Source organism: Bos indicus, chromosome 18, assembly GCF_029378745.1.
Source record: "Bos indicus isolate NIAB-ARS_2022 breed Sahiwal x Tharparkar chromosome 18, NIAB-ARS_B.indTharparkar_mat_pri_1.0, whole genome shotgun sequence".
Lineage (NCBI taxonomy): Eukaryota > Metazoa > Chordata > Mammalia > Artiodactyla > Bovidae > Bos > Bos indicus.
In genome coordinates this window covers 37223448-37237383 of record NC_091777.1, presented here as the reverse complement: position 1 = coordinate 37237383, position 13936 = coordinate 37223448, and the positions used below count along the sequence as shown (strand labels likewise).

Genomic DNA, 13936 nt, shown 5'->3' with positions numbered 1-13936 from the left:
CTTCCAAAGAACACCCAGGGCTGATCTCCTTGCAATCCAAGGGACTCCCAAGAGTCTTCTCCAACACCACACTTCAAAAGCATCAATTCTTCAGCACTCAGCATTCTTCACAGTCCAACTCTCACATCCATACATGACCACAGGAAAAACCATAGCCTTGACTAGACGAACCTTTGTTGGCAAAGTAATGTCTCTGCTTTTCAATATGCTATCTAGGTTGGTCATAACTTTTCTTCCAAGGAGTAAGCATCTTTTAATTTCATGGCTGTCTGCAGTGATTTTGGAGCCCCCCAAAATAAAGTCTGACACTGTTTCCACTGTTTCCCCATCTATTTCCCATGAAGTGATGGGACCAGATGCCATGATCTTCCTTTTCTGAATGTTGAGCTTTAACCCAACTTTTTCACTCTCCTCTTTCACTTTCATCAAGAGGCTTTTTAGTTCCTCTTCACTTTCTGCCATAAGGGTGGTGTCATCTGCGTATCTGAGGTTATTGATATTTCTCCCGGGCAACCTTGATTCCAGCTTGTGCTTCTTCCAGCCCAGCATTTCTCATGATGTACTCTGCATATAAGTTAAATAAGCAGGGTGACAGTATACAGCCTTGACGTACTCCTTTTCCTATCTGGAACCTGTCTGTTGTTCCATGTCCCGTTCTAACTGTTGCTTTCTGACCTGCACATAGGTTTCTCAAGAAACAACAGAATGGGAAAGACTAGGGATCTCTTTAAGAAAATTAGAGATACCAAGGGAACATTTCATGCACAGATGGGCTCGATAAAGGACAGAAATGGTATGGACCTAACAGAAGCAGAAGATATTAAGAAGAGGTGGCAAGAATACACAGAAGAACTGTACAAAAAAGATCTTCACGACCCAGATAATCACAATGGTGTGATCACTCACCTAGAGTCAGACATCCTGGAATGTGAAGTCAAGTGGGCCTTAGAGAGCATCACTACGAACAAAGCTAGTGGAGGTGATGGAATTCCAGTTGAGCTATTCCAAATCCTGAAAGATGATGCTGTGAAAGTGCTGCACTCAATATGCCAGCAAATTTGGAAAACTCAGTGGCCACAGGACTGGAAAAGGTCAGTTTTCATTCCAATCCCAAAGAAAGGCAATGCCAAAGAATGCTCAAACTCCCGCACAATTGCACTCATCTCACATGCTAGTAAAGTAATGCTCAGAATTCTCTAAGCCAGGCTTCAGCAGTACGTGAACCATGAATTTCAGGAGTTCAAGCTGGTTTTAGAAAAGGCAGAGGAACCAGAGATCAAATTGCCAACATCTGCTGGATCATCGAAAAAGCAAGAGAGTTCCAGAAAAACAACAATTTCTGCTTTACTGACTATGCCAAAGCCTTTGACTGTGTGGATCACAATAAACTGCAGGAAAAAATTACACAGCTATTAAGTAATATATGTTTTTGAAATTGTGTTTTTATTCACAATTCAGATAAGTATATGGGACTTTGATTTACTTATTATCATCTCTAGCACTTTTAATTTATTATGAATTTATTAGAAAATCACTTCATATTCTTTGATTTCAACTCTTCTTTTTATTTGTTCTCAATTCAGGATGCACTAATTTTTTTTTTCCTATGCAGCATTTACAGTGTTATCCACTCTTGTGAAGTTTGGGAAACATTCTCAAAAAAGTCATTTTTTAGTTTTTATTTACTATATTTTACACTATAAACATGTTATTTATGCTTACTATAACAAAGCAGTAATTTGGTTAACTAGTGACTTTCTGTCCTTCAATAACTTCATTATCCTGGTTTTTTTTTTTTTTTTTTTAAGCAATAAAGAGTTTTTAAAGGAATTAAGTGGTGATTTTATCCAAGGCATATTAATCAATTAGTATATATAAATGTTCACTCTCTACTCAATATCATAGGCAAAAGTAAACTAAGAAAATGAAAAGTTCTTCAAAAATCATTATAAAATTACAAAATTCAAGCTGTATGTTTATTTATTTATTTTTAAGCTGTATGTTTATATTTCCCATTCATTTACTTTACCTAAAAGTCTAGACTAGAATATAACCTAACAATAAAAATGAAAAAGAATATAGGAAACAGTTTTGGAGTTCACAATACAATTTTATAAAACCTTATTAAAGTAAACTTTTAATTTACAATGTTTCTCAAATACTTATAACTGCCCATCATCTAGGTACTTATAAATTGAGCCTTTACATTTGTGAACATTCATTTATTATCATTAATTACAATTTTAAGTATAAATCTTCCTTTCAGAATTTAAACCCAACAAGCAAGTTGTTACTTAAAAACTGGAAAAAAACAGTAACAAACTCTCTAAGACTTTTAACTACAAATCTATTGTGAAGAATAGCTGTTTGTTAAGACTATGTTTGGATTTTTTACTGCTATCAGACACTTTTAAATACAAGGTTTTAATTGATTCCCCTAGAAAATTGTAACAAAAACTTTATTTTTATTTTTTAAATTTATTTTTAATTGAAGGATAACTGCTTTACAGTATTGTTGTAATGAAAACTTTAATTCAAGCAAATAGTTAAGGTTAATCACACCTTCATCAATAAACATTTAATCGTTCTGTTACACTGTTTTACAAAAGTATTTTAACGTCTAATGTTCAAACTAGTAGTAAAGTAGTATAATACAATTATAGTAGTATAGTAGTACAATATGATTACTGGGCAAACATGAATTTTACTCAAAATTAGCATTTATAATTCACAACCAAGCACAAGATAGTACTCACATGGGACAGAAAGCTCACACTGTTTTTACCTTTATGATCAGTATAAGTAAGTACATACCCTCCACATATTCTTCAACTCTATAACCTTCTGAAGACTTAAACAGTTTTAAAAAGAAAGTTTAAAGTTTTAAACCTCAATTTACAGTTATTAAATAGGGGGACAAATAACACTCAGATACACTCTGCACAAAAGTATTTTCCTATTAACAAACAGGAACTTCATATTAACTTCATCCTCCATTCTAGAATGAATTATAAAACCTTTTAAAACTCTGTTATCACTGCTTATTTACATACAATCTCTATTACTAAACTATAAGCAATATGTGGCCAGGATACATGGGAATAAATTCACTTTGAGTGAATGAATAATAATATTACTATAATAATATAACAATAACAATAATATGACTATGTAACCTATAACCCTGCACATAGGCATAAAAGAATTATCTCTAAAATAAACCACACTTGGCTACATTCAGAATACAGAAATAAAAAATGCCTTACTAACTTTATGTCCTTTAAAACACTAGTTTTCCTTTTTAGAAGGTTATGGTGGTTGAACAACAAAATTAAAGAGAAGAGTACACACTGCATACTGTAAACAGTGTGTTCTGTATAAATCCATTTATACAAATTTCTAAAAAAGGCAAAACTAATCTAAGGAAAAACAGATCAGTAGTTGCCTGAGGGGCTAGAGTGGGCAGAATTGACTACAAAAGAGTAGAAGTTCTATAGCTTGTCTGTAGTGGTTAAACAATGTATACACTTGTTAAAAACTTCAGGAACACTTAAAATGGGTATACCTGTGTACATGTATAAAGATGGTTTGTTTTTGTTAAAAGAGAGGAAAGAAAGGATACAAAAAGTAACAGCAGAACCAACAAGCAAAATGTAGAGAGAACCATGAGAAAATGGAGACATAGGTAAAATGGGGAGACTGGGTGAAAAAAGAGAGCGAGACAGTGGAAAGAAGAACCAAAGTAAATTTAATAGGGCCTTTTGCAAAATATCACTATTTTTTTCAAAATCCTCTAACATTATTTCAGTTATTCTTCCCCACAACTCTTAGGTAAGCAAGTCTGATGATAATGTCCCTGCTGAATAAAAGGACCACTTATACGATTTTCCACGTGGTCTAAAGGCTTAATCAAAATTAATATCCAGATTTTCTACTGCCTAACAATTTTCAGCAAGCTCAGGAACTAACACCAACCACAGCAAGAAACAGAACTAACTCCCAATGTTCTATGAGTACTGCTTTTTCTATTGCTTATTTCTTCTTGGGTTTAGTTAGGCTCTGAAACATACCAGCAGAAATAGGGTGCAGTGACTTCTATGCTTCTATAAACTACTGCCAAAGAAATGAAGAGACCAACGGCATCCTCCATTTTTAAAGCAGTCCTCCTTAGGTGGTGGCTTGCTTACCCCTCCCCTTTCTTTTCACTTGAGCACCATCATCAGTCAAAACAGGTTCAAACAGCAGTGTGCTTCAGATAAATCTTAAAGACACCCATCAAAGTGAGGCACTGATTTGCTAATTTTGAGCATTAAAATATTTCTCAAAAGGGTCATCATCATAATCTTTACTGATTTTTATGTGTGGCTTATAGAATTTCTCTCATTATTTTATAGGAACTGTTAAGCTAAAGAAATCTACACAAAGTATTCTTTTTACACCACTTGAATAGTAGTATAACCTCATTAGGGCCTGAAGTATAAATGCCAATTACCAAATATTTGTACTGTTAAGAGAGTAAGTAAAAACTCAAAACTCTGGAGTAAAATAGTCAAGTTTCAAATTCCAGCCTCCTCCACTAGCTAACTATGTGACCTTAAAAAAATTATTGAATCCCTCTATACTTCAGTTTCCTCATTGATGAAACAGGGATACTCACAGGATTTTTCTGAGGATTAAATGTGAAAAATATCTGTAAAAGCTGATAAATTGCTCAAAAAATGTTTTCAATTATTACTAACACTGAATTGATTACTCTTTCTTCTCTTTACCAACACTGTTTCTTCTAACATGTCCTACAAAGATGGCTTTACATAGATGTTTTTTTAAAACTAAAACTAAATTTGTAAAGAGTAATCAACAACTTGGCTCACTATTAGTAACTCTTCTGTTCTTGTCTCATTTTAAAAACCAAGTACTAAATTTACTAAAGGACTAATAACATTTCTGAATGGGAAAGACAGGATAAGGATTCATGGCTGGCCTGCAGTAATAATCATTACCAACTTTAGCAACTAAACAACAACTTATCAAAGTAAATATTAAAAATAAAAGAGGAAAAAAAATCTATTTTAATAGTTATTAATAAATAAAAGTAACTGAAAAATCTCATGCATCGCATCTTTAGTTTAAACCAAAAATATAGATGCTTCATCACAACATGAGGTTTTATTTATACTTGGAAGCTGAAATCATTATCTATAGTTAATCCATAAAGATGATTTCTACCTTTTCATTCAAGTACATGTTTATAATTAGTGTATTATACTTCATTAGATTTTTTAACCTTGATTTTTATTAAGACAGCAGGAAATAAAAGACACATGAATCTCTCTCACGTAACTTGAAATAAAATCTTAATAACAAGAAAAGAGTATAATAAGCAACATTACTATTGAAGAACATCTTTTACCTCTCTAACAGAATTATCCTCTGTCACTATATAATCAGGCCCAACTGATGGTTCAGATTAATTTGATCTTTATTTTTTCTAATTACATGTTATCCTTAATAGAAAACAATCTAATCAGTCAACTTTTTCTAATAAAAAGTGGCTATTTATATAGTTATTGATCACAATAAGAAATGTCTTTCTGTACTTTCATTTTCAAGTTTTAGGGGACTCCTGGAATAAATACAGTAGAGTCAAGAGTGAATGAAGACCAGACCAAGAACCATCTGATTAAATATGTATTTCTATCCTTTTGCTGTAATAAGCAACCGAATTCTAGTACTGAATAAAAATTAAAATTAAAAAAAAAAAGAGAAACAGAGTTTAGGAAGAGACAAAAAACAAATGAAATTAGAGAGATGGATCCTAGAAACAAAAAGTTGGCATAAACTAGGTATAAATTTGTTATGTTTAAAATTCATTTCTATAATTATTTCCATAATAATATTTTTAGTTTGTTAGGTATAGACGAATAGAGATTAATAGATTCTAAACCAGAAAAGGATTCAGTAGAGTACTTTTAACATTAAATATTTCCAAAAAGTCCTTTCCAGTAAGTTATCTTAATACATATCATCGTGTATGCCCTGACTATCTTATGAACACAAGCCCTAGGAAAAAAATAAATCAGACTTAGAGGTAATTAAATATCCCAGTAATATCCCAATAAAATCTGTTTAAAAAAAAACCTACTATTTTTAGGATTTTCAATTTTGAACTATAAAGTAACATTACTGCATGATATAATATCTAATAGATTTAGAGTAGTGGGTTTTTTTTAAGTAGTTTATTTTTCCCTAACTCATTACAATATTTCATCTTTTCTTTTAAAAATCTTCCAATCTTAAATATTTAAGTCATTTCAGGACTACATCATATTGGTGTTTAGCTCTTATCTAACCAGTTCTTTAATTTGATCCATATGTAATTTCTTGACTCATACTTTTAAAAGTATTTTAATGTAATCTCTTAACTCATACTTTTTGAAGCATTTTAAAATTTTAATCCCGTTTTTATTACTCTATTTTCTTCTAATTTGCTTATATTATTTTCCCTATTTTATCTGATTTTCTACCACCTTATATTACATCTCTATAGGTATTTCAAGAATGACTTATTGCTTATTTAACTTTGTATGTCAGTTTTTACATAGCCACCTATATATGCCAAAATCAACATTTTTTAATATAGAAAGTGTAAGAAATGGTTTTTTGTAGCTGAACATTTTTTCCAGGCACAACAAAGAAAAATCCTAGCCTTAAAGTCTGAACACTAAGTATAAACCACTTTATTTTTTAAAAAATATATATAAACTACCTTCTTTAAAGAAAGCAGGGAAAATGCAAAAATAGAATCAAAAGGTAAAAATCTGCAGAATATACTTTTGTCCAGGACTTTTTCTATGCAAGCTATTTTTAATATAATTACAGTCTTTTATTTACTTATTTTATTAGGAGTTTCACATGTAACTATGGGGTCATCAGAAACATTATTTTAATGGCTATGAATCATTATATTAACTAGCTAGACCGTTTTCCTACTGTTGGGCAACCACTACATTAAAACAGCAGTAGCAGAACTATGTAGGGTGACAGAAGGTAACTAGATTTACGGTGATCACTTCCCAATATATATAAATATCAAATCTTTGTTGTCAACTTGAAACTAATATATGTCAATTATTTCTCAAGTAAAAAAAGCAAAACCTAATTTCCTGTTCTTAAAAAGGAGACAGAATAGAAAGGTCCATCACTGATATGTAAGATAAATGCAAACAAACTGAATAGTAAAAAGATTTTGAAACTATTTTTAAAGCTAAAAACTCAACTGTAGGTTTTCCAACTTTTGTTTCAAATCCTCCCCCCAAAAAAACTTTAATTTGTAAAATCTATGTTCTTTAAAAAGCTTAACAAATTGTATGATAACAACTCAATTCCCTCACTCTGGGCTGTGCACATGTGTTTAGTTGCTAAGACATGTCAAGATTCTTGAGACCCAGTGGACTGTAGCCTACCAGGTTCCTCTATCCATGGGATTTCCCAGGCAAGAATACTGGAATGGTTGCCATCTCCTCCTCCAAGGGATCTTTCTGCATCTCCTATGTCTCCTGCACTGGCAAGCGGATTCTTTACCACTGAGCCACCTGGGAAACCCCACTCAAGGCTGATTTTTTAGTTATCAGATGGAAATCTGGACTACTGACGTAAGCATACAATAAATATTACTAGACAATACTTCATATTATATATCATAGCAGTCAGTACAGTTTAGTACTTAAGAGCACAGACTCTAAAGTGAGACTACTTGGGTTGGAATCTTGTCTTTACAACTTATCAGCTGTGTGACTCTCTATGTAAGTTACTGAAACTCCCTGTGCCTCCTTAGCTTCCTCATCTGTGAAACAGTGTAATAATAATGATCTCAAATAGCTGTTATGAGAATTGAGTTATTTGTAAAGTTCCTGGCACACAGTAAAAACTATGTAGATGACTGTTTAAATTTTTAAAATTTAGGTAACATTTACTGTGTTTACTATGTGCCAGGCTAAATGCTTTACATGAATTTGCCTCAAATAATCTTACCACCACCTATTAAGATACTATTATTGTCCCCATTTAAAAAACAGAGAAAACCAAAGGACAGAAAGACTAAATGACTAAGCTGAGATCATACACAAACGTCGAACAAGGATCTGAACCTAAGTATGACTACATAACCTACAAATCTAGCATAGATTTTCTTGTACACTTGAAGCAGTAGCCTCCTGCTGTATTATATCTTGTTGAAATAAATTAGAATATGTATTTCCTGGAATAACAGAGTATTTTAAGAAGTAATATAAGAAATATCACTCTAATACAGAGGTATTTATACATGAAATGATTATGATGTCTGATATTTAATACAGCTTGAGGGAGGAGAGAAGATTAAGAAGAGTAGACATATTTTGATAATTGTTAAAGTCTGGTCATGGGTCTATATGGCTTCATCATTTTATTCTCTCCACTTTTGTATATTCTTTAAAACTTCCACAATAAAAGGTTGAAAATAGAATAGGGTACATAGATTAAACTCTTTTATCACACAAGCAAACAACTTTCTTTTGATACTTTGTATCAGAGATATAAAAGGACATGACAAACTTGATACTTATACATTTTACAATTTATATATAATCTGTAAAGGGTGATCTTACTTTAAATAAGTGAATATCCTCTCAACCAAAATGAAAAATTAGTAAAAGCATTTTGGTTAAACATATACATATTAAATTTCTGTTTGCATTTCAAAACATTTGCTTAAGTAATTAACACTCATATTTTTTCTTTTCTTTCTCCTGCCTGATATCTCTACAATTATAACACTCTAATTTGTTGCCCATATTTATACAGACAAATATGACTTCACAACATGGTCACAAATTGAACATTACAAATAACAACAACAAATATGCTTCACTAAGAGACGCTTCAGAAATTCCTTGCCTCAAACTGAAGTTGATTTGTATATTAATATATAACTATGGACTTCTATAAGTATAAATATAATAAAAAATTCATTTGAGAACACTTTATATGTTTTAAGTTATAGTTAAGACAACTTGGCTGATACTAAAGGAACAAATACACAACAAGCCAGACACTATACTAAGCACTTTCATACACATTAGCTCACTAAATTTAAGAGATTATATACATTTTAATAAAAGAATATTAAGACTTAGAGAGATAAAACCACTTCCCCCGAGGTCACAGAGCTAATAAGTAGCTAAATGGTATTCAAATTTAAGCTTACATATAAAACCCACTTTTTCCCTTGCTATATATACCAGGCTACCATATGGGAGGCAAAAACCTACACTCAAGTCAAACTTAAATATTTAGGGCCTTTTTTTAAGTGGACCATAAAATGCTTAAGTTGCGGGCTACATATATATTACAGTGGCAGCTTGGGTTCGGGTAAAAAGTACCAACTACAACACAAAAGCACTGTTTACTTTGCTACTGTATGACTCTCCCCCCTCCCCAAGTCTCTTAATTTCAGGTTACTCATCATAAGGAAGTTAACATCTCTGCAGTCCAATTCCCAGGGTTATTAGATTCAAAAATGACATATGTGAAATCACTTCAAAAACTACAAAAACAAAACAAGTAGTCCTTTTTTTTTGTCTTAAAATGCTGAAGGCAACACAGAATAAAGTTTTCTAAAGTAACTGTCAGCCGTTTGTTCAACAGTCTATTAACATTTCCAGAACTTTCTAAAACCTTTTTTTCTAAGCATAACTCAATCAGTATCTCTATTACTTGGCTTTTCTCATCCTTCAAAATGATGCAACAGTAACGACATCAATGCTTTTGTAATAAATAATTAATATTCCATTCTGAAATGCTCAGCCTATAGAAGTTCTAAATTTTGACTTTTCAAACTAAACATGTGTTTGGTGTCACTCTAAGTCTTATTCATTACCTTACTTAATGTTAGAGCCTTTTTACATTCAGTTTGCTTTGTAAAAAACTTGAATCAAGATACGGAATTCTAAAGTAGAACACCCAACACATAATTTTTAAGTTTTGTGGGTTTTTTCCCCAAAGCTTCTCAAAACAGATACAATAGCTAACAAGGACATCAAACACAGCAATAAAATCCACTAAAACATTCAGCTGCTCTAAAAGAAGGATCAGGCTCTTCAGGAGAAAACTACATTGTATGAGTTTGCAAAGTTTCTCATTTAAACTCCATTTTAGAGAAAGCCTTTGCATACTCACACAATATGCTTTAAAATGGCACTTTGCTGACCTTCCAATAGTCCAGCTCTATGAAAATTCTGTGATGGGTGTAACTTCAGAGAATCTGAAAAACACAAAAAGCATTAAGTACTTTTTATGCTGAATGACTAAAAAAAAAAGCCAAGGATAGCATACATCTCTTATATAATTGTCACGTATTTTTAAGAGCTAAAGTCCATATTTGTGAATATATTCTCTGCAAAGGAAGGCTGAATTGCCTCTACACTGGTCTTCATGCTGAACTTAGATTTTCATAAAGCATTTGTTTCATGGAAAATTATCTGATGGTTACTGCACAAATGGTGTTAATGTCTTGACTATTTTTAACACCCAATTGTATCACATTAGCCCTCCTCTAAGGATCACCTCTAGATACCGTCTCTTCCTTCTGACACTCAAAATTACAATATTTTCAAGCTACTTCAGGTAATGTTGCCCGAAAAACATCCTACAGGGACTTGATTGCCAACTAAAGTCATCAGAGCAACAACAAGACAATGGCTACAGTCACTAAGTAGGACTCTACAAACGTCAGTCTATAAAGCCCAGTACCTTCCAGAGTAAACCATCGCACTCGGATTCACTTAAGCGATTTAGATAGAACAAGGTGAGGCTGAAGCCGCCCTTTTTGGAAGAGGTGGGATCAGCGGGTGGATACATCAAACCCAAAACTAAAGAAACCCTGAATTTCTCAGTAAAGAGGTCCACATTGGTATTCATTTTTTTTAATACGTCAAAATAAATGGCTAATAGCCCGGTAATATCTTTTACCCCCTCTCAATGGTTTAAAAAGTGGTGAAGAGTGCAGTGAGAGAATTTTGGTTAGACGGCCCTTGCACAAGAAACCTGTTCTAACACATTCTTGTGTCCAGTATAGGAATTTAACCCCAGTAGAGATCAGCTCAAGTGTTAATATTTTATATCCCGGGAATCCCCTCCAAGCCTTAGCCAACAGTTTTAAAACTGGAAACTCTGTCCAATGCCCCCTCCCTGCAACAAGCCCCAGAACGGCAACGAAAGAGAAAATTCTCAAAGGACAGCGTCTCTGCCCTGAGCTGGTACCCCTGGGACAGGAGAGGAATAAAACTAATGCAGAGAGAGCACCCCTCTCTTTGTAAAACAGAGGGAGAAGTAATTAGAATGTCACAGAGATGGAAAGAGAGAAAAAAGAAAAGAAAAGAAAATTCGGGCTCTTTCCAGCAATAAGATGACGAGGAAAGAAGGACGCCTGGTCGAGGGGGGCCGTCCCAACAAGGGGAGGGAGTGGACTAGGCCGGAGAGAGAGGGGGGGAGAACCACGGCGCACAAACAACCTGGAGGGGGAGAAAAATGGTGATCCTGCACCCAGAACCAGCTCCAGGCTACACTGCCCCTTTGGGGGCAACTTTGCTGGGGAGGGTGGTCCTGGTAAGAAGAGCCACGGCGCCCGGATCGCGGCAGCTCCAGCGCGGGGCCCAGTCCTGGGTGATCCTCAAGCCGGGGAGGCCGGGGCCGACCGCCCGGGGAGAGGGGACAGCCCGCCACCGAGGGGCGCTCAGAGCCACCGGGGGCCGCAGACCCGGGGGCCGACGGCATTTGGGCCCCGGGCGGCAGGCGGCTCCGCGGGGGAGGGTTCACCACTCCTCTTGGGCCCCTTCCACCACCGCCCCCAGCCCCTCGGCCTCTCCTTACCACCGCCCCCCCCCCAAGACAGACCATTCCGGCGGAGGCTCGGCCGCCCCCCGACCGGGACCCCTCCGGTTCCCCCTGGGTCGGGCCTCCCCGCTTCCCCCCCACACACCCAGCCCCCAGCCTGACTCACCTCGTGAGTACAGGGACTTGGGCGACTCCAGGTCTAGGTCCGCGCTGAGCAATGAGATGAAGTCCGAGGGCATCGCAACTCGACCCAGCCCGGCCCGAGGGCAGCGGGAGGGGGGGAGCGGCGGTGGCGGCGGCACCTCCTCTCCGGGACCGCGGGCACCGAACCGGGGGCGGCAGGCGAGGGCGGCTGCCGCTGCCTCCTCCTCGAGGGCAGTGACTTCCACCGAGCCGACGAACCGAGGAAACAGCGGCGGGGTGGAGGGGGAACTCCACGGCGACTAATTCCCGGCGAGCCAGGAGGGGGGGGTTCAGGTCGGGGGAAAGGGAGGGGGAGAGCCAACGGGTCCGTTTCGTGCTTCTCCTCAGCGAAAACTGACGGTCGCCGCCACCGCCGCCGCCGCCGCTGACAGGAATCTGAGCCCCGCCTCCCGCGAGGCACTGCGCAGGCGCGGAGGGGGGCGCCCCAGAGCAGGGAATAGCCCAGGCGACTACCGGAGGGCGGGGAGGCGCGCCACGGAACAGCATCAACAAGGGCTCCGCTTCCTGCTGCAGCGGCCCGGGGCTGCTGTTCACGAGCTGGGAAACGGCCCCGCCCCGCTGCCGAGAGGGAGGGAGGCTGGGAGGTGTCCGCGCCTGGGGCCCCAGGGAGAGAAAAGGTATTTGCACCGACCTGGTGGCGGCAAGCCGGAGGCGGCCGGCCCAGCTCCAAGCTGAGCTCAGGAGGACACAAACCTAGGGGAGCTGAGGTGTCTCCGGGAAGAGGGGAGAAACCCCCCCACCCCCAGAGCCGGGACATCCCGAGCGGGCAGGCGTGGGGTCTCAGAGGGGAATAGAGTTTCGTCCCTTGGAGTTACCACTCCTTTGGGGTTTTCATAGCAATGTCTGAATTGAGTTGGCCAAAGGACTATCAAACTCATTTCTTAATTAGGAAATGGCAGACCATATCCTGAAAACCTTGAGTTATTAGTTGTTTTTAAATTAAAGTACCTTCTCTCCCATCTTTACCCTTCCCCTTCTTTCTCTCCCCCTCAACCCCCAACTTTTAGAGGCTGAAAAAAAAAAAAAAGAAATTTAAGTCTCTCATTGTGCTGGGATGGCCGGGTGTTTTCAGAGTGGGAGATAAAAGTCAATTTAAAAACTGAGTCCTATGAACCCACCTGACTGTTGTAGAGGGAAAAAAGCAAACTTAAAAACTATTCTTACAGTTTTTCTTTTTCTTTTTAACCTGTGGACTATACAAGAATGGAGAAAGGACACTTAATTGAGTTTTTGCTCTTCTATTCATGAGACCAAAAGTTTCCGTTGCAAAACTGAAAATTCTCACATACACCACAGACCGTTTCCTGACTCTAATAGACTTATGAGAAATTTTTAGTCAAGTTATTAAAAATCAATCATATCAATTGGAGTGCAGGGTATGCTACATAGGAAATAATTTTACTCTTGTGTGGAATAGTAATGCCAGCAGCCACTGGGGCAATATTTTTAAGCTATTTGAGTTGGTTTCGTTTCTATTATTTACAAAGATAGTTACAAATCATAAAAAAATTGGCCTGTTATTTATATATATATACATATATGTGTGTATACACATACATGCACACAGGATTTGTGGAACCTTTCCCCCAAGAATTTGAGCAATTCATCTGGACTTGGAGTGGTGGGGATAAGGGAGAAGCCCTAAGCAAAGGAGACCCCTGTCAAGTGTCTCTGGGGTGGGACCCTCTGCAAAGCTTTACCTGCAGACCAGGAATTTAAACTTGTGTCACCAGAGTCTACCTATCTTTCCATCTTTACATCTGAGTCAGGTTGCCCAATTCTCTTCACTGCCTTCTGTGTAGTAATCAACCCTGTGAACATTCTCTTCCTATCAGAGGTAAGAAAGCTTTTCAGAGCCACC

The 13936-nt window shown here is 37.1% G+C and overlaps 1 protein-coding gene across 5 annotated transcripts in view; it reads right to left on the bottom strand.

The window, feature by feature from the left end:
* Window positions 1-12446, bottom strand: part of NFAT5 (nuclear factor of activated T cells 5) — a 119546-nt gene extending 107100 nt beyond the window's left edge. Inside the window, exons 1-2 of one of the 5 annotated variants that reach the window (XM_019978937.2) lie at window positions 12038-12446; window positions 10247-10300 (exon numbers count right to left, since the gene is read on the bottom strand). In XM_019978937.2, coding sequence (XP_019834496.2) covers window positions 10247-10300; window positions 12038-12110 — 127 coding nt within the window. In that variant the 5' untranslated portion in view covers window positions 12111-12446. Of the gene's footprint in view, window positions 1-10215; window positions 11826-12037 lie in introns of those variants that run through there. The other 4 variants (XM_019978936.2, XM_070770826.1, XM_019978938.2 and 1 more) reach the window with 4 other exon arrangements.
* Window positions 12447-13936: the final 1490 nt, after the last annotated feature.